The following is a 26,631-nucleotide window of genomic DNA, read 5'->3' as shown; positions in this document are numbered from 1 at the left end:
AGCTTGGAGGACTGTGTCTCTGCCCACAGGCTCACTGCCGCTGCCCTCCATCATGTCCGCTGTTGAGCCCAGCCAGCCGGTGCAGTTTGTTGCTCTAGTTTGCAGTTTTGTTTTCAGTTCTTTTATCACTTCTTTTTCTTTGCTGAAATTCTCAATTTTTCTTGTTTCGGGAGGATTTGTTGTTGCTTGTGGAATCACTTTTATGAGAGTTGCTTTAAAGTCCTCGTCGGAGAGCTCCGAACCTTCTGCTCGCTTTGGTGTTGGTGTCAGTCGGTGGTCTTTTCTCATGAGTCATGAGTTTCCTGGTTCTGGGTGTGACAAGGGATTCTTGATCATTTTTGTGTCGGGAGCCTCTGGGTCCCATCTGCAGTTCCTGCAGCGTCATCCCTAGTCAAGCACAGCACGGCGGCCTGGGCCTGCCTGTGTGCAGCGTGGTGCCAAGGACAGTCTAGCGTTCAGGCCCGAGTGCTTTTGGGACGGCTGCCTGGTGTGTCTGCGGCCGGGGGGCTGCCGTTGTGCCTGCTGGTGCTGTTTTTAAAGGCGGAAGAGCTTCCTGGCGCTGGAGGGCCTGGCGTCTCTGGAGGACAGAGAGCGTGTCCCGGGCCGGGTGCTGGCCGTGGTGGGGTCCCCCTGTGCAGACCGTCGGGGGCTGGGGCTGGAAGGAGAGTACCTCCAGACGGCGGGCTGTGTGGAGCGAGGTGTTCCAGACTGCTCAGTAGTGCGGCTTCTTGTCTGCCCCTCGCTGGTTCTGCCGGGCCGGCCTGCTGTGTGGGGCTCCCGGTCAGTGTGGGGCAGGAATGAGCCCACTCGGCTTGCCTTCTGTTTCGAGGCGGAGGGTCAAGAAAGCCCGGTCTGGACACTCCTGTTGGGTGGGAGGTCATGAGCTGCCCCATGGCTGTGCCGCTCCTCCAGTGCGGGGGTCCCAGAACGCTTTGCCCTCCTCAGGCGGCTTTCATATTCTCCTTTTGGTTGTCTTTTGACTTTCTTCCGAGGTTTGTCGTTGGACTTGAGAGGAGCAGGGAGGGACAAGTCCGTGCCTCCTGTCCTTGAGCACTTGGCCACAGGGCCCTCACGGCTGCTCGGAGTTTGTGTTGTGTTCTCCGGTTCGGCCGCGCCGCCAGCAGGCTCTTCCGTGCGTGCGCCTCCGCCTGGACCCTGGGTTTCGTGAACTTTGCAAGTGCGGAAGATTCTTGTGTGTTTGCTGGAGGACAGTTTCTGCCCCGTTTTCTCTCCTTCGTCTTCCTGTGACACGCGCAGACCCCTCGTTTTCCTTCTGTGCTGCGTGTCCTCCTCCGTGGCTGGTCCGCGGCTCACCAGTGCAGCCGACTGAAGCTTCCTCACTGCACGTTTTTGTTCTGCAACTTCCGCTTCGTCATTTTTCTTACCTGTCAAGTTCTTTTTTCTTTTTTTGTAATTTCCAGATTGTGTTTCTTTCAAAATGCTTCCCCATCTTTTAAAAATATTTTATATTTTTTATAGTTTTATATTTTTATTTTATTTTTAAATATTTTGAAGATTTTGGGGCGCCTGGGTGGCTCAGTGGGTTAAGCTGCTGCCTTCGGCTCAGGTCATGATCTCGGTCCTGGGATCGAGCCCCGCATCGGGCTCTCTGCTCAGCAGGGAGCCTGCTTCCTCCTCTCTCTCTCTCCCTCTCTGCCTGCTTGTGATCTCTCTCTCTCTCTGTCAAATAAATAATAAATCTTAAAAAAAAAAGATTTTGAAGATTTTATTTATCTGAGAGAGAGTGCGCGCGCGCACACACGAGAGAGCACAAGCAGGGGGAGCAGCAGAGGGAGAGGGAGAAGCCGACTCCCCGCTGAGCAGGGAGTCCGATGCGGGACTGGATCCCAGGACGCCGGGATCCTGACCTGAGCTGAAGGCAGCCGTCTCACCGACTGAGCCCCCCAGGCGCCCCTTCGTCTTGTCTTTTCTCCTTCCGTTGTTTAGCTGGAGGCCTCCGCTGAGTACTCTTAAGTCAGCTCGTCACCCCAGCCGTCGTCTCTGGAACCTGTTGCTTCGCCTTTGTTTCGTTGCCGTTTAATTAGGACGTGTCTGGGCGCTGTTTTCTTCTAGTCGGTTCTGTTTGGTTTGGCTGGGCTTCGTAAGCCTGCAGACCTGTGTCCTCCAGTAAGTACGGGAGAGTTTGGCCCTGACTTACTCAGAAGCTTCCAGGCACCAGTCTCTTCCCTGCATGACCGGCATCAGACGTCCGATGTCGCCCCGCTGCTCCCTGAGGCTCTTCCTTCTCTTCCGTCTGTCCCTTCAGCTTGATGATGTCACGCACACGTCTCGGCTTCACTGACCCACTTCCCCGTCCTCTTCATTCTCCTTCCTGCTCAGGGAACATTTGGTCGATACGCCATATTGTTCTGTCCTCAAATTTTGGTCCCCCCCCCCCCAGTTTTATTTCTCTGCTGAGAACTTTTATCGTCTCATTTATTTCCAGAGTCCTGACCTTGATCTTGTAGAGCCTGGTTGTAGTCTGTGCTTTGAAGTCTGGTCATTCTGACATCGGGGTCATCTCAGCGTTGGCGTCTGTTGCTTGAGTCCCCCCCCCCCCCCACAAGAATTGGTCACATTTTCCTGGTTTTTATTTTATTTTGTTTTTAAAAAAGATTTATTTATTAGTCAGAGAGAGAGAGAGAGCGAGCACAGGCAGACAGAATGGTAGGCAGAGACAGAGAGAGAAGCAGGCTCCCTGCCGAGCAAGGAGCCCAGTGCGGGGCTTGATCCCAGAACGCTGGGATCATGACCTGGGCCGAAGGCAGCGGCTTAACCAGTTGAGCCACCCAAGCGCCCCTATTTTATTTTTTAAAAAAGATGTGTTTACGTATTTCAGAGAGCGAGCGAGAGCACAAGTGAGAGTGCATGAGGGGAGGTCAGGGAGGGGAGCAGAGCATCCCAAGCAGACTGAGCTGAGCATGGAGCCCGTGGGTTTATTCCATGACCCTGAGGTCATGACCTGAGCTGAAACTGAGTCAGACGCTCACCCGACTGAGCTACCCAGGCGCCCCTTTCCTCGTTTTTAGTGTGGACGAATTATGGATTGTGCCTTGGACATTTTGACTGTTGCACTGTGGGGCGTGTTCTAGGTCCTGCTGAGGTGTTCTGGTGCTTTGTTTGTAGTGGGTGGTAGTAATCACCTTTAGGTTCAGGCCATGGGTCTGTTGTGCTGTTGGTGTGCAGTGAGTTCAAGGTCATTTTGGTTCTTTGGGTCTCTCCCTCATGCATGTAGCTCAGGGTTGTGTGGGTTCATCCATGGAATTAGGGATCCCCTTCCTGGCTCTCCTTTCTTGGATTCTCCCTACACTTTCTGGCTCCAAGAAGCCCCTCTTCTCCGGCTAGGACAGGGCTTCAGGTGGAGTCCTAGCTGCCAGAGATGTCACCGTGCAGCCCCAGCGTACCTGGGGTGGGGCGGCCAGCGAAGAGAGGTCGGCAAACGGCAGCTGCCCTGATGTCCTCAGACCACGGAGGCCCCTCCCCTCTCGTGTTCTGGCTCCTGCACAGTCCCCACCGTCCTGTAACCAGGGCAGGCTGGAAGGGAAGAGAGGAAATCCAGCCGGGTCCCACTTGCCAGCACGCAGGGCCCTTTCCTTGGCCATCTGGCAGGAAGGACCCGGTTTGCGTCAGAATTTTGTGTGTCCCCCGTGCGGTGCTGCGTCGGGCTGCCCTCGGCTCAGAGATAGGAGAGGAGCTGGGTACAGAGCTGGGGACCCCATAAGTGTGGCTCCTTCGGGCTTGGCTTCTGCTCGCACAGTTGCCTGCTGTTGTTGGCGTCAGGAACCCTCCCGTGGCTGCTTTCGGTTTCCTGCAGAGTTCATGGTGGTCCCGGGGGGAGAGGCTGACCTGACCTCCTTCAGCCTGGCAGTCCTGCAGGCCCGGGAGCCGGCCGCTCCTGCTCGCTGTCTCTGCTGGCTTTGCTGTTTTGCTCCTCTGCTTCTTGCCGTTTGTGCTGAGAGGATGAGGTGTCTGGGGGATGGCAGGGACCCTCGGAGGCCCGAGACGGAGCCTCCTCTGGGGGGAGCGTGCGTTTGTAGACCCTGGCCCCAGTCGCCGGTCACCTCCCTCCCCTGTGCTGCTCCAGCTGCTCTCAGGGTCTGCTGAGCCTCTGGTGCTAGCCTGTTCTTGGGGTGCAGCCTTTGGGGCTTTCAGCCGAGAGTGTCTGCAAGGTTACCCAGGTTCCCTGCTCTTCGCCCTGCCCTGCAAATCCAAAATTTGCCCTTATAACTTGAAAGGTGCTAGAAATGTGGCTTACTCTCTTTCTCTTTTTCTTCTTCTTTCTTTTTTAAGATTTTATTTATCTCAGAGAGCCGAGCCAGTAGCACAGGCACAAGTCAAGGGGACAGGCAGAGGGAGAGAAGCAGGCTTCCCACTGAGCATGGAGTCCGACACAGAGCTCGATCCCACAACCCTGAGATCATGACCTGAACTGAAGGTAGACCCTTCACAGCCTGAGCCCCCAGGCGCCCCAGCTGCAGGATCCTCCTGGGACACAGGGTGGACTGGACAGCATGCTGTAGCGGCATGGGCTCTCTGGAACGTGTCCGGTGACCTTGTCCGCGTCAGCTAGCCGGGCCCTCGAAGGTGTCAGTTCTGTGTGTACCTACCGTCTGGGGTGTGTGACCTCCTGGTACTGGACAGCCCCTCTCCGTGCGGGGGTGTAAGGATCCCGACTTTGCGTCTGGTCATGAGTCTTCCCTTGCCAGATACGGGGTACTCACCTGCTTCACACTGGTCCTGCTGGCGGGCACTGTGGTGGAACCCCAGGGGTGGTAGCTGCGGGTGCTCTCTCTTCCCTGGGGAGAGGGACTAGCACTTCCTGGGGAGTCTCTGAGGTGTGAGCTAGGAGGGTCTTGCCGGGACACTGGCACTGGGGTTTGTGCTCAACCCTTCCCTCCCCTAGGCACCGTCCTTGGTCAGAGAGCTGTTCTCCGAGCTGTGCCCCCGGCCTCGAAGTGAAGGGGAGAGGGAGGGTGGGGCGGGGCCCGCGGGGGGCTGACACGTCTGCTGCTCGCGGTGCCGCGTGCTGGCCCGGGCCGTGGTGTCTCCACCTCCGCGGGGTAGCACTGTGCGGTCTGCAGCCCCCTCTTCTCTTCAGCAGTGCCCGGCCCTCCTCTGCTCTGGTCTTGGGTTTCCCTGCACCCTGGGACTTCTTTTTAATGGAGTTTCTCACAGTTTTGTGTTAGTGTTTTCATTCATTTAAGAAACATTTGCGGGGCGACTGGGTGGCTCAGTGGGTTAAGCCACTGCCTTCGGCTCAGGTCATGATCCCGGGGTCCTGGGATCAAGTCCCGCATCGGGCTGTCTGCTCAGCGGGGAGCCTGATTCCTCCTCTCTCTCTGCCTGCCTCTCTGCCTACTTGTGATCTCTCTCTGTCAAATAAATAAATAAAATCTTTAAAAAAAAAAAAGAAAAGAAACATTTGCTCTTCCTCCTTGGAGCGTGCTTGTAAACACCCGTCGGTCCCCGTCAGAGGACTCTGACGTTTGGGCCCTCGCGGGGTCGGGGGTCTCTTGACTGTAGGTTCCCTCTGTTTTCTTTGCAGAGTAAATCCAGATCATGTTTTGGGTATTCGGACTCTGACATGTGAGACTCTGGATCCTGTTAAGATCTAGAAAGTTTTTCTTTAAACCGGCGGCCCAGTTAGGCCAAGACCAAGTCTGCCTGCCTCGTGTGCGGCTCAGCTCCGTGTTCGTTGGGTCCTGAAAGGCCTGGGCCACTCTGGCCGGCCCACAGGACACCACAGTGAAACCTGGGTCCCAGCGTAGTTCTCAAGTCGTTGCTGTGCTGATCCCATTGGGGTCATGCCGGGGCCACTTGGGTTGTGTGGGACAGGACCACAGACTCGGGGATTCCCTATGCAGCATCCGCTCCTGCTTTCTGAGGCAGGGGGTGCCCAGGGTCTGTCCTTCTGGTCTGGCTGGAAGACGAGTCTGTGCTTCCTGCAGCCGAGGCAGCCCCAGAACAGCGGCGGCGAGGGCGCCTGCTTGCACGACTGTTGGCTGTGGCGTTGCTGCTGTGCTCGGCGGCTGTAGAGCAGGAGGGTTCACGGGTTCCGCCTGGCACAGCTGCTCGGCTTTCTTGCATTCCTGGCGTAGGCTTGGGGTGTGGGCAGATTCGAAGGCCTCTGGCTGATTTTACTGCCCTTATGATGATTTGTGGGGCTTGTCCCCATGCGTCCCCAGTGAGAGGTGGTGTAGGTGTCCTTGATGGGGACCGTCACAGCCGCCTCTGGCACCTCAGCAGTGGCCACTCTCAGTGGCACGAGTGCTGACGTCTTGGCACCCGCCCGTGGTGGGAGATGGGCTGCGGCAGGGCATGGCGGGGCTGCTGGAAGCCCTGGACTGAGGTTCTGTCCTGCTGGTTGTGGGCGGCTGGGTGGTCTTTGCTGTCCTCAGACCCCCTGGAGCCTGTTGGGGTCTTGGGCTTCCGTGGGGGGCCGTAGCGGAGTGTCGGCGAGGGGCTCCCTTGCCTAGCTCTGGGTGCAGGGGACGTGGCGGCAGTCTGCAGGGCGGAACGTGGCGACGGATGGGTGCTTCCTTGGCGTGCCTCTTTAACCTCTTGAAGTCCTTGACGGTCCTGTGGAGGAGAGTGGCAGCTAATGCTTACGTGAGGCCTGAGACCCAGGACTCCAGCCCTCCCCTCAGCACCAGGACTCAGCTCTCTGCCGTGGACAGGGGGGACAGGCCCTCTTAGCACCTGAGGATCTGGGAGGCCCAGTGGTAGGAAGCGCTGCCCTCCGTCGCCTGCGCACCTGCTGCCATCTCCATTCCGGCACTTGCTGTGCGCCCTCCCTCTGTGGAGTGGGCTGGCCCGAGCCCTCCCATTGCCCACACGGTCTTTGCGTCACATGCACCTGCGGGTCCTAGCCCTGTGTCGCTGGCCATCCACAGTGTGCCTGCTGTCACTGCGGGCCTGTGTCACCGGGACCCCTGTCCCCCAGACCGCGCTCTTGTGGCCCCATGTTCTGCTGGGTTGCCAGGCATCGCCCTCCCGCTCGGGAGCCTCCTGCCTTCCAGCTCTCTGCTGGGTGCGCCTTCGGCTTGTGGCCTCTGCCCTCACACTCCCCTGCTGCTTCCCCTTTCCTGCCTTCTGTCTGTCCTTCCGTCCATCCTTTCCTTCCTTCTGTCCATCCCTCTCAGCCAGACAGCTGGCCGCCACCAGCACTAGCAGTGGCGCCCTCCGCAGCCCCTTCGTCCGTCCCCCTCCTCACCCGGCTCCTCCCAGGGCCAGCGCTGCCTCCCACTTGTAAATCCACGGGCACCTTCCAGTCTCTTGGGTCTTGTGTCGCGGATCACTGCCGCTTGGATGTGTTCTCTTCTGACCCCACCTTCTGGGGTCCCCCGTGCCCTGACCTCTTCTCCGTGTCAGGGCTTGGCAGCCATCCGTGGGCGGTGGGTACTCTGCACGCTCTCCCCGTGGCCGCCCTGACGATTTCTGGGGTGTGGGTCCCAGCCAGCTCCTTTCTCCAGCGCTTGGGTCTCTGGGTTTTTCTGCGTCTGCTGGGAGCCCTGCGAGAGCCCCCGGATGCCGCGGAGCTGTCGTGCCCGGCCGAGAGCGTCCTTCTCTCCTGGCCGTACCCTGAGCTTCTGGTGTTTGAGTTAGCAGAAGCCCCGTCCTCGTCGGCCAAGCGGGAGACTCGCCGTCTCCTCGGTCGCACCGCAGACCTGGTGCCCCTCCCGCTGCTGCCTGTTCACGGCCAGCCCCCGTCGTCGCTCAGGCCGCTGACTGCAGTGGGGCTCTGGCAGCGAGTGACCCCTGTCCTCTGACTCCCCCGATCCCCCCGGGGCCGGTCGCCCCCGTTACTCTAGTCCCCTGAGCACCTGTGCCCGCCTCAGTCCCTGACGACCCCACGGACACCCCGAGTCCCTCCTGTGCGGGCAGTGGGTACGGGCCTAGTCGGTCACCTGGTGGGCGAGTAACAAAGTGGCCTGTGTGGCTGGCTCCTCCTGCGGCCTCGAGCCGTGGTTTCCCAGAATCCTCTCTTCAGGGTCCTGGCCTCAGGTGTCCCTCATGTGTCGTCGTCCCGGCCCCCTTCCTGCCCCATCGGCTGCGACGGCCTGCTCCCTGCCCTGCGGGGCCGGCCTGGGGTCTCGTCTGTGCCCCACTGCGCCTGTCCCCTCTACATGGTGCCCAGAGCCTTGTGTCCGTGTCACTTGGTGACTTCTCCGTCGTCTGAAGAGGCTCTGCCCAGGCGGCGGCTCTGGCTCGTTTGACCCCTCGTTTCTGCACGTTTTTGGCTCACGGGAGGCCCTCAGTAAGTGAGCCCTAAACAAACGGGTAATTGTGACCATCTGATCTTGGCTTGTAGAGGAGAGGGAATCAGTCACTGGGCATAGGTCCAAGATGTTTGCAAGTTGTCTTTTTTTAAAATGGTTGTTGACTTCAGTAAAACCAATGGGAAATTTCAGAAATGTGCCCAAGCAGCCCTGGCAGGCGCTGAGCCCCTGAGGCAGCTGGTTCGCTGACTCTGCTGGAGGGGGACGGGGTGGGGAGGGGCTGCTGCGGCCCTGGGGGGCGGGTACGGGGTCCCGCGGGGACACGGGGCAGCAGGGGGCCTGTGTCGAGGTCCAGAGTGTGTACCTGGAGCGGGTGCATTTTCCCGTAACTGCCAGGGTCCTGATTCCGTAGGTTAGGTGAGTCAGTGATAGGACTCATGTTCATGTCCATACGTGATTAAAAAGTAGTTTATGGGAATCAATTTATAGCAACTATTTATTTATTTATTTATTTGACAGAGAGCTCACAACCAGGCAGAGAGAGAGGGAAGCAGACTCCCCATGGAGCAGGGAGCCTGATGTGGGGCTCGATCCCAGGACCCTGAGATCATGACCTGAGCCAAAGGCAGAGGCTTAACCCACTGAGCCCCCCAGACGCCCCTGTAGTGATTATTTTTGAAGCTCCCACTAAGTGGGCCTCCTGTAAAAGCGAAGGCAGCTGCTGGGTCGTGATGGGTGATCTGTCCAGCCTCGCCAGCTTCCGGGGTTCAGCTCGAGTGTCTTTCTGCCCCTGTGTTCCAGGACCTCTGTCCTTCCTAGGGCCAGCCCCCCACTGTGCCTGGGTCCCGTCCCCTCCATGGCAGTGGCTGTCAGTTTCTGGATCTGTTTCAGAGTGAAAGTCAGCCAGAGTTGCCAGAAGGTTGGCAGGAAGAGAACTGGATGACCCTGAAGCTTTAGGTTTGAGCAGCTGACCTTGAGATGGAGCCGCCCAGGAGGGCGGGCGGGGGAGGTGGAGGTCCCTGACAGCGGCTAGGCTCTGTGGTGGCAGCCTCCACCTGCCAGTCTCCAGGGGGCGGAGGGGTGGAGCAGCTCAGGGGAGGGGCTGGCGTCAGGGTGTGCAGCCTGCCGGCCTGAGGTCACCTGCCTGGTGAAATGGGCAGTGCCTCTTCCAGTGTTTGGAGAAATGGGAACCAGCAGAGGGGATGGAGGTGGGGCAGGTGTGGAGAGAGGCAGAGGACTTGGCGGGGGTGATCCCGAGGCCCCAGTGCTGGCTGGTCCCACTGCCCCTGCCCAGGGCAGCCTTGTGTGTTGCCCCTGAAAATGTCCTCGGACCGTGGACTCCCTGGCTCACTGTCCTCCCCTGACTTCGTGCTGCTGGGGACCAGGTCTGGCGTCCTCCGCGCGTCCTCCAGGCTGCTCTCCGCTCCCTGTCCTGGCTCCTGTCCGTCCCTTAGCACCTGGCCCTGCCTCGGCCCCCACTCTCGCGTGACCATCGCATACCAAGAAGGCAGAAATCTTCTCCCTGTGTTTGCTCCACTGGGCCTTGCGGCTTTTATTGGTGGGACGGTCTGTTGTGACTCAGAAGCCTGGGCGATTTCAAAATAGGATTGTCTCTGACAGGGTCCATTCATTCTGGAGCTGTTGGCTGCTTTGTCCCTGAGGCAAGGGTGGGACCCTCTGGCCCTGGTCCTTCCTCCCTGCCCACTGGGCTACCCTGATGCTCTCATCGGGCTTTGAGCCAGGAGCTTGAAAACAAAGGGCAGCGTACAGGGTAGCTACTGTTGTTGGAAGTAAGCGCTAAGGAGACGGGACACGGAGGAGGCCCAGAGCCACAGTGAAGTGACTCAGGCTCTGAGAAGAGTGCGGAGGCCGGAGGGTGGGGGGCAGGAGGGCAGGCGGAGGGGGCTTTGGGGGTCCCTGGCAAGGTTGCCTCTTCCTCAGGCAGTACCACTGAGAGTTGGACCAGAGCCTGGACTGTGCAGGGAGAGGGCGTGCTGCCGGCCCCCGGTCTCAGCCGTGGGTGTCGTGGGTTTCCTTCAGCAGCCTCCTCGGAGAGACTGGGCTCGTCTGAACCCTTCCACAGGTGGGGATGGTTCAAATAGCTCGGCCAGCCTGTGTGGGGGAGGTCTCAGGCTGGAGAGTTAAAGGTCTGCGGGCCTCTCCAGCGGAGACCAGCTTCTGTGCAGGCTGTTTCCCAATCCACTTGAGTACAGAGTGTCCCCACTTTTGGGGGACAGCAGTTGACATCGTGCAGGGCGAGTGTGAGGGACACCACAGGGCTGACCATTCCAGCCATTTAGAAAACGAGTGTCCCCAGCTGTGCACAGACAGCCTGTGTATTCATGCGGGAGGTGGTGTAGACACCGACTCCGGCTGCGCTCGTGGCCGGCGTGTTCATGCGGGAGGTGGTGTAGACACCGACTCCGGCTACGCTCGTGGCCGGCGTGTTCATGCGGGAGGTGGTGTAGACACCGACTCCGGCTGCGCTCGTGGCCGGCGTGCTCTTGTGGGAGGTGGTGTAGACTCGACTCTGGCTGCGCTCATGGCCGGCGTGTTCATGCGGGAGGTAGTGTAGACACCGACTCCGGCTGCGCTCGTGGCCGGCGGCGTGTTCATGCGGGAAGTGGTGTAGACACCGACTCCGGCTGCGTTCGTGGTTGGTTTCTGCTGCTTGTGACCTTGAGCACCTGGTGTACTCGCTCTGTGCTTCTGTTTCCTCATTCGTAATGCTCGATTTGATGGAGTTGTGATGCTTCATGGGCACGGCTTGGGTGGCCCTGATGCTGCCTGGTCCAAAGTCGGGTGAAGGCCCGGCGCCGCTGCTCTGACCATGGCGCGGTGGCCAGAGGCCCGGCCTTCTCGTCCGTCAAGACCGCAGTATTCAGCCTCGCTCTCCTCTGGATGAGCTGGATGTCAGGGGAGAGATGCGCTCAACTCCTTCCCAGCGCTGATGTCGGCGGTGCTGCCCGCTGTCCCACGGGGTGACCAGCTGCTGGGTGGTCCTGGGGGCCGCACGCGTTGCCGGTGGTGGGACCAGGTGCCCCGCCTCCAGCCTCACTGTGTCTCGGTCGCTTTTTGCCTCCATTACCCCCTTGGGGCTCCCACACCCCCTTCTGGTTCTCCTGTGTCGGGAAGAGGTGGTGGTGGGGAAGCTGCTCCGGGGGGTGCCTTGCCCAGGCCCTCCCAGCTAGGGTGAGCAGCCCGTTTGCCTCTGCCAGGGGAGAAGGTGTGGGAGTGTGCAGTCCTGGGGTCTCTTTATGTCATCAGTCACCCATCGGGATCAGCGGCAGCTCTGTGCTCTGTTAGTGTTCTGAACGGACGCGTCACGCTCATGTGGTCCTCTCTTCCCTCGGCCCAGATGACGTCCCCGAGGACCTCAGGGACCCCTTTTACATTGACCAGTACGAGCAGGAGCACATCAAGCCGCCCGTCACCAAGCTCCTGCTGTCCAGTGAGCTGTACTGCCGTGTTTGCAGCCTCATCCTCAAGGGGGACCAGGTGGCTGCCCTACAGGGACACCAGTCTGTCATCCAAGCCCTGTCCCGGAAAGGTATTTACGTGATGGAGAGTGACGACACCCCCGTGACGGACCCCGACCTCAGCCACGCGCCCATAAAGATGGTGAGTTTCCCGCGCGTTTGTGGGGGTGGGGGCCGTCGCCGCGGGGACTGCTTTTACGGCTTCTAGGGCCACGGCCACCAGCATGGCGCCCTGGCCTGTCCTGCTGCCGGCTGTCCCCCCGTGGCCCAGCTGCACGTGGCGTGGTCTGCCCAAAACTTGAGGCAGAGGTAGCACGAGCACAAGAGTCCCGCAGGCCGGCCGAGGTTTGTGTGTGTGCGAGGTGTTGGCGAGGTCCTGAGCTGCGCGTGTCTCGGGGGGCCCGTCGCTGCAGAGAGTGGGGAAGGAGCCGCTTCCTCTCCGCGCTGGTCGGCGTTGGGAGAGCTCCGTGGACGCCGAGCGTGGGCCGAGACCTGTTAATAAAAACAGCTGGAGGCAGAGGTTTTGCAGGTGTTGTGCTCCACCGTCCCTGAGCCTGTCCTGTTGGGTGGTTTCGTGCGTATCGCCTGTGTGTGTCGCGACACAGAAGGAAACGTGCCTGTCTTTCCCCGTCCCCACTTTCCTCTGGGGGCCGCACCGCTGGTGGGACTGCGCCGGCGGTTCCCCCTGCTTCCCTGTTGCTGCTTGGGCTGGTCACTGGCGTTTTGCACTCGTGGGCTTTGTGACGATGTGTTGTGCGAGTCAAGAGGCTGTTCCTCGGTTCTGGGAAGAAAGGGTGCAAAGGTGTGCTGTGTCGCCAGCCTTCAGGGCTCCTGACTGGCACCCGGGGGCCCGTTTGTCGTCCTGCGGCCTTGGACACACCTCTTCCCCTTGGACCTTTTGTCTCAGCCCTGAAACAGGGTCCCCCCCCAAGGGGCTCTCCAGGTTGCCATGGAGATGAGAAAGGCACGGGGTCCTCCACACCACAGAGTGCCGAGTTGGCCGGAGCCTGGGGACGGATAATGTGCAGATAGTGACCTTGTCAGAACGGAGCTGGGTTGGAATCTGCGAGCCGGGTCTGTGTTGAACCTGACTGTTGCTTCTGCTTCCAGAGCGCCCACATGGCGATGGTGGACGCCCTCATGATGGCCTACACCGTGGAGATGATCAGCATCGAGAAGGTGGTGGCCAGCGTCAAGCGCTTCTCGACATTCAGCGCCTCGAAGGAGCTTCCGTACGACCTCGAGGACGCCATGGTGTTCTGGGTGAACAAGGTGAGTGCCGGGGGCCGCGGCCAGGGCGGGGGCGAGGGGCTGCAAGCGTCTCCTCGAGCCGTGTGAAGGGCTGGGGTGCCCCTTGGGCGGTAGGTGCTGTCTCCACAGAGGACGGGAGGCACCTCCTTGCGTGTCCCACTGAGAACCAGCCCCGAGCGGGGCCCGTGAGGGCAGGAAGCGAGTGTGCTGTGTGCGCCCTGCGCCTGCGGCCGTGCGGACCGAGAGGGCTCCGCGCCTGGCCGTGGAAAGGCGGGGTGTGAGCGGGGCCTGTCGGGTCCCGGCCTGTCGAGGTTCATCTCCCTGCCTCTGGGCATTCAAGGAGGCCTCGATTTTACAAGGTGCTTTGGCGATTAAGAGAAAAGTGGTATTTTCCTGAGTGCCGTTTCCCCCTCTTGAGTTCAGGAGCCGCCAGTGTAATCTGCAGAGTGTGGAAGTAGTTTTAGTGGCTTGTGTTATTGATAGGGTTACCTCACCAAAGCTTTTTGGTTAATAAGCATCCTGATTTGCACGTGTGCCCTGGGGGACGCTTGGGTCATAAAGCAGAGGGAACAGAAGACGGAGCTGTGCCTTGTCACGCTGTTTGAGTGTGCCACGAGTTGTGAATGACGTCCTCATACAGTTGTGCGTGCATTCTTTACAGTGTAAGGCTTTGATAAGAGGCGAGGTAAGGATCCGTGGCCGTGGAATAAGTCAATCATGGTGAAGCCAGGCCCTGGTGTGTGGGTCGGCTCCTTTGAAAGGACCTTCCTTCATTGTCCTGAGAAGCACGGCCTTATGTCAAGTGCCTGTTGTAAATTCTCACTAAGACGCCCGTTGTGTACTTGGTTTCCCACCCAGGTATAGGTCAGGGGGATCAGATGGAGGACCAGATGACCTAGAGCTCTTCCCAGTGAGGTAGAGGCCTTCTCCAGGGTTCACTGGAACCTCTGGGTCCTGGTGTGGACTTGGAAGCTGGCCATGGCCATGGCCTAGCAGGTCGCCTCTTACTTGTCGCTGCATGTCTTACTTGTCGCTTGTGTAATCCCACACGTGTCGGAAGCACCCACAAGAACTTGGTTAAAAAATGATGTTTGGGGGGTTGCCTGGGTGGCTCAGTGGGTTAAAGCCTCTGCCTTCAGCTCAGGTCATGATCTCAGCATCCTGGGATCGAGCCCTGTGTTGGGCTCTCTGCTCAGTGGGGAGCCTGCTTCCCCCTCTCTCCCCTGCCTGCCTCTCTGCCCCCTTGTGATTTCTGTCAAATGGATAAGATTTAAAACAAACAAACAAAGAAAAAGATGTTTGGGGCTGCTGTGTGTTTTCATAGGAAACTGAACCCCGAGTGATTCTTTCCTTCTTTGTTTTGTTTGGAGAGCGAGAGGTAGGGAGGGACAGAGGAAGAGGGAGCAAGACACTCAAACAGGCTTCACGCGGAGTGTGGCGTCCGTTCTGGTGCCACCGTCCTGAGATCATGAGCTAAGGTGAAACTTAGAGTCCACTGCTTTGCCCGTGCTCGCAGGGGTTGTTTCTGTAAATCCAGCGTGAGCTTCTGAGGTCAGGCGTTGGGTGTGTGTGTTCTTACCGGCGACCTACAAAGCTACGTTTGTTTCGGGAGGTCAGCATAGCGATTGGACAGCTCTCTCCCAGCCGTGGTTACCGCAGACAGAGCCGCTGTCCGTCGCCACACGGCCTGCGCAGGGTGTCTTGACCTTGTGCTCTATGTTCCTCCTTCCCTCACCGCTGAAGTTCAAGTTCTAGCCTTTCTCCCCCTCTAACAACTTGCATTGAGTTTTTCCGTTTATAAACGAAATGACATGGTCATTATAGAAAATTTAGAAAACACCATGAGTAAACAAAATCAAATATATATTTGCTGTAACTTTTCCAGTTGGAAATGTAGCGTTTTAATATAAACTCTCATCATTTTTGTTCATTTGGATGTAATATGTAGGCTTAAAGGCACAACTGGGTGCTTCCAGCTGCTGGGCCCCCAGCTGAGGCTTGCTCTTGGCAGGATGGGGAGGGGTGTCTGGGCTGGCCTGCGGCCCGCCTGCTGTAGTCTCTGGGTGTGGGCTACGTAGGTGGCCATGCGCATTTTGCTTCTGCTCGCCACCTAGGTGAGGTTTTTTTCTAAAGGCTTTAGAGTGGTTTCTGCAGGTTCTGAGTGTGGCGGTCGGACTGGTGTTTCATACTGTTAGTTCATGAAGGCGTCTTACTCCGCGACTTCCCCTAGATCGGAGATGACTGAAAAAGAACTTGCCATTTTTAAGGGTGAAACATAGTGTCATCTTTTACTTTTATGTTTTCATTCACTGGGCAAATCAGAGTTTAAAAAATAGGGTATATGTTTGGCTATTTCTTTTTTTTCCCCCCAGTAAATTGTTTATCATCTTTGGTCATATTTCTTTGGGGGTGGGGTGTATTCCTTTTCTCCCCTACGTGATCACGTTTCACATATTTTAGGGGTTGCCCTCCGTGTTGCAGTGTTTTTGTACACGGTTCTCCAGGTTCTTGTTGCCTCTGTTTGCCTGTGGGCCGTGCCTTCGATGCGGAAGGTGGTTGTCGTGTGGTTCGGCAGCGTCACTTTCATCCGTTCACGGCTGTTTTCTGGCACTAACCTCTGTTGTAAAGAAATGCCCTGCTTCTGGCGTATCTGCTTCTGGTAGGCATTCGCTCATGGGACCTTCCCCTTAGGTCCCTGGCGGCCTCCTGTGGTCACGTGGCCTGCTGGGGTTGGATCTGCAGTCAGAGGTGACATAACTGTGACTAGGAATGACATTGTCACAGCTCGCGACCCCTTTCTTGAGTGCCGCACTTTGGTTTTCCTGGAGTTAATACTTGCTTCTGTTTTTTTGGTGACTTTTCTTTGTCCTTGCTCAGTAGTTACATTTTTATTCAGTGTTCTCCATGTTTCGCTAGTTCCTTAGCATTTCCATGTGAACACAAGCTTCTTACGTTGATCGATTTTCCCTCCTTTGTGTTCTTCGACGCTGGCCGAGTGCTGAGCCCTGGCCAGGGCTGCTGCGCTCACAGCTTCACGGCGGTTTCGCTCCAGCGTGGACTCCCAGTGTCAGACGGGGGCTGTGCTCACTCAGCTGCTTGCGAGGCTCCTCTGGGATGTGCGCTCCGATGCAGGGCAAGATGCACCCCACGCTCTCTGCACTCAGGGTTTTCCTGGAGCTGTGACGAGCCGTGAGGTCCCCAAAGCCTTTCCCACATGGACTCCAGTGGCTGTGGGTCCTCGGGCGCCTGGTGGCTTGGAAGGGGGCCTAGAGACCTTCCCACCTTCCTTCTGCGGGTGGGTTTTCTTCCCACTGAAAACTGCTGCATGTTTAACAAGGTTCAGGCGCTCGGGAGTTCCCGTAGGAGCTTTCTCTCCGGCATCAGTCTTCATGCCTGAGGACATCTGGGTCTTCTTCGAAGCTGTGCTTGTCGGCAGTGTGTTCCCCAGATTCCTGCTGGGTGAGTAGGCTTGGGTACAGATTTTGGCTTTTCTCACTGCCGTGTTGGCCTGTTTTCACTTGGGAACATGTTTCTGTGGGTTCACTTCCTTTCTGTGTCTGTGTGCTGCCCCCCCTTTCAGCCACTGTGGAGTCGATGCCTGTCGGCGACCTCTGGGTTTTTTTCCTCTGCGGCATCACTTCTAGGGACTGTGCTGCCCAGCCTGAGTGGTTCGGTGGTTGCCACCTAGCTCTTGCCTACCTGCCGGCTGGCCCTTGCCGCACCACCATCTGGAGAGCCCTTGGCGTCCGTGCTGGGCCGGCCCCCGTTCTCCCTCTCAGCTGGTGCTGCTGTGCCGGGAGCGTGTGCGGACATGGCCGCGTGCTCAGAAAGGTTGTGGCTTTGCCCGCATCCCCAGCTTCTGAGCAGGCCCCTTTCCCTCCCGCTGGGTCATCGGGCACTCTGGAGGGGCCTGGGGATTGCCCTCCCTCGGGCTGGGACTCCCCACTGAGCTGTTCTCCAGAGTCCCTGCTCTCTGTGAGTGACTGAGCTGTCCTGTGTCCGGAGTTCTGGAGTTGGACCAGCACCATCTTGCTGTGGCTTTTTTCATTTTTCTTGATGGCTGGCCAGTTGCTTAGTCTTTGACAAACAAACAAAACCTACCTTCACTGCTGTATGTTTGAGTTTTGACAAGTGGCTGTGTGTTTAACACTCACAGTCAAGGTGACATCTCCGTCACTTCACAGAGTCCCTTTGTCCCCTGTACAGTAGTGCTATAGCCTAGATCACTGCTGGTCTGCTTTCTTCCGTGGGGGTTAGTGTTAGCTCTTTCAGGTTTTGATAGAAATAGACCCGTGTATGTGCTCATTTTGTGGCTCGCTGCTTCCGTGGAATGAAATGGTTCTGACATCGATCCACGCTAGTGTGTCTGCCAGCGGTTTTCTTTTCGAACTCAGGAGGCTTCCGTTGTATGAGCAGAGCGTGGCTTCCCGGTCCCCTGCTGATGGGCACCACGCTTGTTCCCAGGGTCCGTCTCTTGTGACTGACCCTGCCAGGGACACTGTGCACAGGTCCACAGGCGGGGTGTGTTTTCGTCTCGTTGAGTAGCGTACAGAGGAGTACATGGACATATGACCGACCGTTGGAGGAGGTTGCCGGAGTGTCTTCGCAAGTGACGAATCTCCCACTAATGAGGGAGCCCCGGTGCCCCTGACTGTTGCCAGCACTTGGCCTCGTTGGTCTGTCCAGGTGCCCTTGGAGCGGACGTGTGCAGCCAGCTTCCCACGGCTTTCCTCCGTTCCTTCCCGAGGACTGGAGACGCTTGTAGGTAGTCTGTGGTTAGCTGCGTGTTCAAGTATGCTGCCCGACTTCGGGTTTTGTATTTAATTCTGTGTCAGTTTGGGTGACTTGTGACTTCTAAGGAATCTCAGTTTTACCTAAATGATTGAATTAAATTATTATCCCTTCAATGTGTGCATGTCTGTAGTGACGTCTCCTCTTGTTGCTGTCACTTGAGTTTCTTTCCTCCGTTTGGTCTGCTTTGTCATCTTCTGTGATCTTCTAAAAACATGCTTTAGATTTTTCCTGATTTCTTTTATTTGCTATTGAACTTTTCTTCCTTTTTATTTTGAGTTCGCTTTGCTCTCCTCTCTGGTTGAAGGCAGAAAGCGAGCACTTACAGCCCTGTCTCCGCGCCAGCCTGTAGCTCTCCAGCAGGAGCGCCCTGTTTGCGTGCTGGGGCGCTTGTCCTTCTCAGGGCGCCGCCCGCAGCTCCCCCTGCGGCATCCTCCTCCCCCCGTGGCTTACCTGGAGTGTGGGCTGAGTCTGCGCGTGGCTGGGCGGCTGCTGGGCTCCTGCAGTGCTCCGGTTTCACACTCTCTTGTGCTCAGACAGTAGAGTCCGCGATGTCAGCCCCGACTCTGTTGGGGTCTGACGGTCTGCAGAGCGGCTTTCTTGAGCACTCAGCGGGTGAGGGCACACGGCGCGTGCTGTGCCAGCACTGTGGGGTGCTCTGCCATGGGCGCCCCGGCTGTGGGCGCCCTGTCCCGCCGCCTGTGACAGGCCTTGTGGTCTCGGTGCCCGTCTTGGGTTCTGCTCCTCTGTGTTTGTCCTTGCGGTCTGCTGTTACAGGTACGGTCTCTAGGATTTCTGTATCTCCTGGATGGATTAACCCTTTTGTCATCAGGGAGTGTCTGTCTCTCGTCCAGGTGCCCGTCCTCGTCCCCAGGGCCGCCTCCACTCCTGAAGCACAGCCGCTCAGCTTCCTGACCACTGGCGCGCTTGTGCCGCGTCTCTCCCTTCCTCCTCTTAACGTCTTCGCGCTCTGTTGGCGGTCTTCCCTTTTTTATTTTAATTTTTTTAAAGTTCTCGTTTTCAGTAATCCCTGCCATTATGGGGCTCGAACACACAAGCCCCTAAGATCAAGAGTCCAGGGTCCACACTGAGCCACCCAGGCGCCCCTCTCCCGTCTTTCTCTTTAACACGAGCACCGGCCTTGTCGCTGAAGTGTTCAGAGCGGTCACGTGTAATGTGGTTCCTGAGACCTGTGGGCTTGAGATGGGCTTTCTAGTTTTTTTTTTCCTTTCCTCATTTTTTCCTTTTCTTTCTTCTTTTATGGCTTATGTTGGACTATTTCTCAGTACTCTGCTTTATCCAGTAGTTTTTGGGGGCTCGTTTAGGGTTTACAGTATGCATCTTTACTTCTGCACAGTTGACTTCAGATAAAGCGATACCGTTTCACAAATGATGTCAGAAGCGCCTTTTCCCTTCCCGACCTCTGTGGTGCTGGTGGCATTCACTCCCTGCAAGCGCAGACATGCTACTTTGCTTTCAACAGTTAGCCTTTTAAAAAAATCACTATTGTTATTATTATTATTTTAAAGATTTTATTTATTTATTGGGCAGACAGAGATCACAAGTAGGCAGAGAGGCAGGCAGAGAGAGAGGAGGAAGCAGGCTCCCTGCTGAGCAGAGAGCCCGATGCGGGACTCGATCCCAGGACCCTGAGATCATGACCTGAGCCGAAGGCAGAGGCTTTACCCCACTGAGCCACCCACATGCTCTGCCCGTGTTCTTGTTTAATAAAACACTCAGTTTTGGGCGCATGGGTGGCACGGTGACTGCCTTCGGCTCAGGTCATGATCCCGGGGTCCTGGGATCAGGTCCCGAGTCGGGCTCCCTGCTCAGAGGGGAGCCTGCTTCTTCCCGTCCCTCTGTCCCTCCCCCTGCTTATACCCCCCCCCACCCCCGTCTCTGTCAAGTAAATAAATAAAGTCTTAAAAAAAAAAATTCATTTTGGTGTTTTTTCATCTGATTATAGTTTTGACCATATCCCTTGAAACATTAATGAGTATTTTTCTCCATGATTTTATTTTATTTATTTTTTTAAACATTTATTCATTTTGAGAGAGTACATGCGTATGCAGGGGTGGGGGAGGGGAGAGAGAATCCTCAAGCAGACTGCCTGCTGAGCCCAGAGCCCGGCTTCAGGGCTCCATCCCAGGGCTCTGGGATCATGAGCTCAGCCGAACCTGCGAGTCAGACACTCAGCCGACGGAGCCACCCAGGCACCCCCTGTGTATTATCTTATGATTGCAGTTTCGATTTTATCTTTGGGTTAATCATTCAAGAGAGAATACTTTGATTTCTGATCATTTGTATTAGTTGTTTAAGGGGTGTACAGTTAAATCTTACGGTTAAAGTTGATTTGATGTCACGTGTGACCAGGCAGGGAGCACGTGGGACACCCGCTGGGCTCTGCCGCGGGCCGTCCCGGCCACACGGTCTCACAGTGGTTTGTGCTGGTGGTGACAGTCTGCGTTGTCTGTGCGCCCCAGGCGTTCACCGAGGTGGCTCGTTGACCCTGTCGTGAGGTGACCAGCATCACATGGGTGGGCAGGGGCATGGAGTATTGCAGGGAGCAGCGGGCCAGCTTTGGTCTCCCTGTGGAGCGGCCGTGCCGTGGGGTCCCTGGACTCCTGCATCCGCGCGGTGGGCCTCAGGGATGCCTGCGCCCGCGGGACCGTGGACATGCGGGGTGGGGGTGCAGCTGGGGGGTGCAGAGGTTTGGGTGTGCAGATACCAAAGCCATCGCCCTTTTAATGCATTTTTCTTCTGCTTCAGGTAAACCTTAAAATGAGGGAGATAACAGAAAAAGAGGTGAAGTTAAAACAGCAGTTGTTGGAAAGCCCAGCTCACCAAAAGGTAAAGGGCCAGTTCACCTCCTCCCGAACGTATCCCGCTGGTGTCCTCCGGGTTTAAAGAATTGTCGGTGCTATTTGCTTCCTCTTTACTGGCGCGCCCCCGCCCCACCCCTGCGGAGGAGCGAGGCCCCGAGGTCTCCTGGCAGACCAGCTCCGTGCCTCGGTGGGCGTGGCAGCGCACTGGGGTTTCTCCCTGCCGGGGGCGGGAGGGTGAGGGGTCGTGTAGGTCACGTGGGAGGGAGAGGGAGATGTTGGGAGGGACTGGAAACTCAGAATGGGGACGCGTAGGGCTACCTGGGAATTAGCCTCTGGATGCCACAGTTGAGGAGAAAGTCGCCAGCTGTCAGGGCTGCCCCCGAGAATTCCTTCTGTGGCCCACGAGGTCGAGCGTGGCCGGTGGTGTGTCTAGAGCCTGGAGCCCAGGCAGATGATGTTACGTGTCCCGTGGAGCGACACGGATGCTGCATTATCTGTTCTGCTCATTTCTGTCCTGTCCTTCCCCCTGAGATAGTACTTTTTGTGCCAAGCAGGCATGTGACTGCACCCACATCCCTTACACGCGTGTACCATGTGGCCCGGCCACGTCTGTGGTCTTGGCGTCCCTTCGCCTCCTCCGTGCGCTCCCGGACTCCGGGAATGCCGTGGGCACCACGCTCTGGGCCACACTTTCCGAGCCTCATTGGTCTTCAGATGGGCACAGACGACGCCCTCAGCACCTCTCCGAGTGGCCATTGGCATCTGTCGGTGGTGGTGCCTGGCCCGCGCCGAGTTTCCGGGGTGTCCTCTGCTCCCGCAGAGGCTAGTGTTGGTGGAGGTGCCTGTGACTTCCCACCTCAGTCGTGTGGTGAGCGAGGGCGTCCGGGTCACGTGCACCGGACAGCCCTTACCTCTCAGAGGACGTCCCGGCTCGTGAATGTTGCGTGACGGTGTGTCTGGTGCGGTTCCGCCGGGCCTGTCTGCTGACACTCTCTCCTGCTTCCTCCCCTGCTTCCCGAGCAGTCCCCCTCCAAGTGGTACTGGAAGTTAGTGCCCGTAAGTGAACGCCGTGCGCCCAGCCGCACCAGACAGCCTTCGTGTCGCGGTCACTTGCTTCCATTAAACAGCTGCTCACACTCGAACCTGGTCCTTTGGTTGAAAGGTCCTCCCTGGGATGGGCGCTGCTTTTCTCCAGGGCGAGCTGTAACCCGGTTCTGGGCTCAGTAGGCTTTTTGTAGCCCATACCCAGCTTGGTTTTGCCCGATTTTTTAGGTCATTTTATAGGCAGACTCTGGCGTTTCTTCTTATGGACACTTAGTTTACTTCTTTACGTGACGAGCATAAACAGAGACGAGAGGACCCGTCTCTAGTCTCACAGACACAGGAAGGAACGGTCGGATTTCCAGGTTACTCTTGACATTTTATCAAGATGTTACATCCCTGACGGTGAGATTGACTGTGACATCTCCTAGTGAGTGTGACCCGGGTCATGGCGTGGCTGCAGGAGGCGTGCCTCGTGGAAGGCCACTCACGTGGCGGAGGGGGACGTCCCTCTCTAGAGACGTCTCGTGGGGTGTGTGGGGCACCCCTGCTTCCTTCCCACCCCTGCACTCTGGGGTGGGGAGCGGGACGGCCAGGCAAGGCTCTGAATTAGGTCAGCAGATTCAGGATTTCTGGAATCCAGTTTAACAGTAAGTGTGAATTTTCCCATAAGAAGAAAGTTAAAAAGTGGGGATTTGGGTCTGCAGTTTTAGCTGTGCTCCCCTTGCTGATGTGCTCAGGCAGCAGAACCCGTTTGTTGCCCCGTTCCTGTGGGAAACACGGGGCCCTTCCAGTGGTGCGCTTTAGGCTGGAGCTGTGGCGCACAGAGCTTTCCGCAGACTCTTTGTTGCCCGTGCCTTCAGTTTAATTGTTCAGACCAGCCAGTCCGTAGTGTTTTATCATGAGGGAGACACCATGGCTGTCAGCTGGCCAGCGCATGCGTTTGCTGGATTCTGCTTTGTGGCCAACTTTGGGGAGGATTTTGCTTCTCTCTGAGATGCGTTTGTAACCAAGACAAGGACAAGCTTGTTAGGAGAGTTTGTGTGTCTCCGCACTTCTGGAGCCCTGATGGCCAAGGGCCTGAGTGTTAAGTTATGTTACTTAGTGAGGATGTCATCGGGAATTGAGCCATCCTGTAGGAAGGCGAGTCCCAGCGGACAGTGTTGTAGAGTCTGAAAGACGTGGTCAGGAGCAGTGGCCCTTCCGGCCTCGCATAGAGGCTGGTAGCTGGGGCCGCGCCTCCAGCGCCTGGTGGACAGGCTCGTGTGGCCGAGCCTGGGGCGCGGCGGGCAGGCCTGGCAGGCTCCGCCACTACGCGCTGGCGCTCTGCGGCCTGGCGTGTTAGAGACCTGCCTTGAAGGTAACGAGACAAGCTCTTTGGACCCCGAGGTTGAGTCCTTTTCCCCAATCTTCAGCCCATGCCATCCGTCTTCCACGCAACGCCATCTGCTTTGCTGCATGCCGTGCTCCGTCTGTCACGTGTGTGCTGTGTCGTGTGTGTGGAAGCCTGGCCCGGTGCATGCGCTCTGCTCTGAACCCGGCCCGTGGGCTGTCCCCGTGGCCGCCCGCCGTCCCCGCTGTCACGGGCCCTGAGAAACAAGTTAAAGTCTCCGTGAGCACATGTCAAGGGCACGGAGGAAACCGTTCCTGCTTGGACAGAGTTTTGGACGCACGGCCCGCCCCGGCTGTGTCGACTCTTCTGCTGGGAATGATACTCAGACAACTTTAAATTCTTGATTACTCAGTGATGGTTTTTCTTCGGGTGGAATCCGGCATGAGTCTCAGAAATGCGCGGTCGTCAGGACGGACTGGTTTTCTTTCCTGTTTGCCTCGTGTGTTTTCTTCCCCTGGAGCGAGGCGGCTGTGCCGTGAGGGTCGATGCAGAAGAAACGGAGTGCGTGCACGGCGGGACCCCGGGGACGGGCGCCTGCGTGGACTCGCCTCCCCTGGGTGGCATGTGTGTCGGCACACCGTCCCCAGATATCCTGTGGTGGGGGCCGTGCCGGCAGGCCGGGGGTGGCGCGGGACCCGGTGCACAGCCCCTCCTCAGAAGGCAGGAGGGTGGAGGCCGTGGCCGCCTGCTTGTCACAGGGCATGTGCGCGTGTCCGGTCTCCTGACGCCCTGTTGCGTTTATGAGAAGTCTATGGAATTTTCTTTAACGCGGTTTGGGAGTTTCTCAAACCGTACGTTAGTGTTGTTTCGCCCCTTTCTTAACAGCTGAGGTTAGGGCTGATCCCACCGAGCCAGGAGCAGAGAGGCAGGTCTTCCGAGCCTCAGTGTCTCACCATTTAACTTGTTTCTCATCGTGCCGAGCGGGCGGCTTTCGGGAGTGTGGCCGCGCACCCTGCCTCCTCTCTCACACGCCCTCAGAGTGGGACAGCCCGGCGGCGTCCTGCTGTCCCCCAGGGTGGCCGTGGCGCTCAGCTCCCCGGGTCTTAGCATGTGTGTTCAAGGCAGAGCACGTCATCCGGACATTCAAGCTTTTCCTGTGTGGTTGCCATTGTTCCCGCGTCATCCAGTGGGCATCGTGTCCGCTGTCCACGTGACGGGCTGCAGCGTGGCGGTCGTGGGGGCGCGGCGCGCGTACACTGTTCTCCTTCTGTCGACTGCAGGTGCGCTATCGCCGAGAGCACCTGTCCGCCCGGCAGCCGCCCTACTTCCCGTTGTTGGAGGACCTGATGCGCGACGGCAGTGACGGGGCCGCGCTCTTGGCTGTGGTCCACTACTACTGCCCAGAGCAGATGAAGCTGGACGGTGAGTGCTGCACGCCCCCGGGGGGGGGACCCGAGCCCTGCGGGGCGCGCCACGCGTGTGTAGGGCCAGATGCATAAAGGGCTGGGACGTAGCACGCGGAGTCCTTGACCCCAGCCAGGATGTCTGTGGATAGATGCAGACAGACCAGGGGGATGTGCTTATGCTTGACCTGCGTTTTTATTTCACAGAGAAATGGGATTTTGGAAGTATTTGGGTAAAGTCTTAAACTTATGTGACTTCTCTTACATTTCAGTGTGGTTAGGGTTTTGTCTGTCTTGCTACAGTCCATTTGAAACATCTAGAACTGGGGGCCTGGTGGCTCCGTCTCAGCTCAGGCCTTGATCTCAGGGTGGTGAGCTCAAGCCCTGCGTGGGGCTCCACGCCCTCCTCAGTAAAACTGAAATCATCTAGAGCCTAGTTGGGGGGCGGCAAGTGTGGGGTGCGTTTCTGAGTGGCTCCCGCATGCGTCCTGCTGGTGACAGGTCAGCGTGTCTCTTAGGTGCACGTAGCCCGGTGGGTAGGGAGGAGACGCAGACGCTCCGTGGACTGCAGGGCAGCGGAAGTGTGCGGGGGCTGCGGGAACAGGAATTCGGGTTTAGGTTTTGCTAAGCATCTTTCCTTCTTTCTGAGGGAGGGAGGCGCAGGCCAGGAGCGTGCCCAGATGACTCCCTTACCGGTGAAGTATTTGTGTTAGGCGCGGACCCCAGGGGATGGAGTGGAGGTTATCCTGCCTCAAGCACGGGGGAGGTGGATGTCATAGTGTTTGTAGCTAAAGCGGTAGCTGAGCTTGAAAGAAAGGGGCAGTCTTGGGTTCCAGAGAGGGTCTCTGTCATGGAGTGAAAGTCGTGGCTGGCCCTGGGCCCATCAGGCCTCTCATGCTCGTCTGGCCTCGGGGCTGTGTTTTTAGGAGCATTGTGATCGGACCAAGGAAAAGACAAGGAAAGGCCTGTGTATTGGCCTCGGAAAGATTGAGGAGACTTGTCGGAAGCCTGTGGCCCTGGGGCTGGGGTGATCTTTCTTGAGGGAACAGATCTTCCAGGATGCATCATGGGTGTGAAGGGGTTGACTTGTATGTTGCCCGTGTGGTGAGGGGAAGTTTCTTCCTGATCTGAGTCTAGCACTAGTTGGAGTCTGGGGCCATGGCCGGGGGTGGGGTCTGCTTAAGGCACCTCCAGGAGCCAGGGCTCCCACGTGCCCGCAGAGAACGGCCACCCGTCCTGAAGACAAGCTCCGTGGGAAAGCAGGGCCGTGTGGGGAACGGCACATCTGTCAGGTCTGACTCCCAGGCAGGGTGAAAAGGAATGTTGGAACGAGAAACAGAATGTTCAGAATGAGGGAGGACGTTAGAAAAGAGGTGGGAACCCTAAGAAGGGGGCGGGGTTGTTCAGAGTGTGCTGGAACTTTCCTGGGCCTCAGAACCTCGATGGGGGTTTCCATGCCTGTCGCCCTCCACATTCTGGCTGTTTCTTGGGTCCGCCTTCCGGCTCAGCAGTGCAGACAGCTCCTGGTGCATCCGGCCTGCCCTCTGACCTGTGCGTCGGGATCGCAAGACAAAACGAGCTTCTGGCAGGCGGGAGTCCCCGGGACAGAGGAGGTGGAGCCACGGGAAGACGTGGCCGCATTGAGCCTCGTTGCGTCTGACAGCAGCACATCAGCGTGGGTTTTAAAAGTGACCAAAGTCCAGGAGGCACGAATGGAGTCACACCCTTCAGTACAGTCACGGCAGCTGAGGGGGCGCGTGTACAAGTGGGGGAAGGTGGGGAAGATTCGGCTCCAGGGACCTGGCTTGGTCGAGTGCACGACTGCGCGGGGTCTGCGCTTTGAAAATAAGCAAGCCCGGAAGTGTCTATGGAAAATGGATTTGATTAAGGCCCCAGAAGAAGCCTCGGCAGATTGCAGAGAACGGATACTCTTCCCACAATGCAGTCAATGGAGAAATCGTTCTTCAGATCTCTAAAATTTTTAATGTTAAGAAAGCAAAGACGATGCATGGCCGTCCTAGTGGGGGTGTCCAGTGCGAGCTCCCCAAGGGCAGAGTTCCCATCTGTCCCGTCCAGGGGCGCGTCCCGCCCATCTCTCCCGCGCCCAGGACAGGTCGGTGCCGGGTACCCGCGCCGCCCAGCGAACGGACGACACGCACAGAGCTTGTGCTGGGCAGCCATGGGCGGCGGGAAAGGGCAGGCCTGTGGCCGCAGGGCACGTTCTGGAAAATGAGAACTTTAAAACAATGAACGAACGAGGTTGATCTAGCGCTAGAAGCCCGAAGAAAG

The 26,631-nt window shown here is 57.7% G+C and overlaps 1 protein-coding gene across 2 annotated transcripts in view; it reads left to right on the top strand.

Annotated features, from left to right (window-relative positions):
• CAMSAP1 (calmodulin regulated spectrin associated protein 1) overlaps window positions 1-26,631 on the top strand; it is a 54,357-nt gene that overhangs the window by 7,787 nt on the left and 19,939 nt on the right. The window contains exons 2-6 of one of the 2 annotated variants that reach the window (XM_045082850.1): window positions 11,578-11,840; window positions 12,809-12,970; window positions 20,510-20,590; window positions 21,589-21,621; window positions 24,220-24,361. In XM_045082850.1, the coding sequence (XP_044938785.1) occupies window positions 11,578-11,840; window positions 12,809-12,970; window positions 20,510-20,590; window positions 21,589-21,621; window positions 24,220-24,361 (681 nt within the window). The remainder of the gene's footprint in view (window positions 1-11,577; window positions 11,841-12,808; window positions 12,971-20,509; window positions 20,591-21,588; window positions 21,622-24,219; window positions 24,362-26,631) is intronic. The other variant, XM_045082851.1, reaches the window with a different exon arrangement.

The sequence above is a fragment of the Mustela putorius genome, unplaced genomic scaffold, assembly GCF_011764305.1.
Source record: "Mustela putorius furo isolate JIRA1106 unplaced genomic scaffold, ASM1176430v1.1 tig00000596_pilon_pilon_pilon, whole genome shotgun sequence".
Lineage (NCBI taxonomy): Eukaryota > Metazoa > Chordata > Mammalia > Carnivora > Mustelidae > Mustela > Mustela putorius.
Note: the sequence above shows the minus strand (reverse complement) of the source record. Positions and strands in the feature narration are given on the sequence as shown.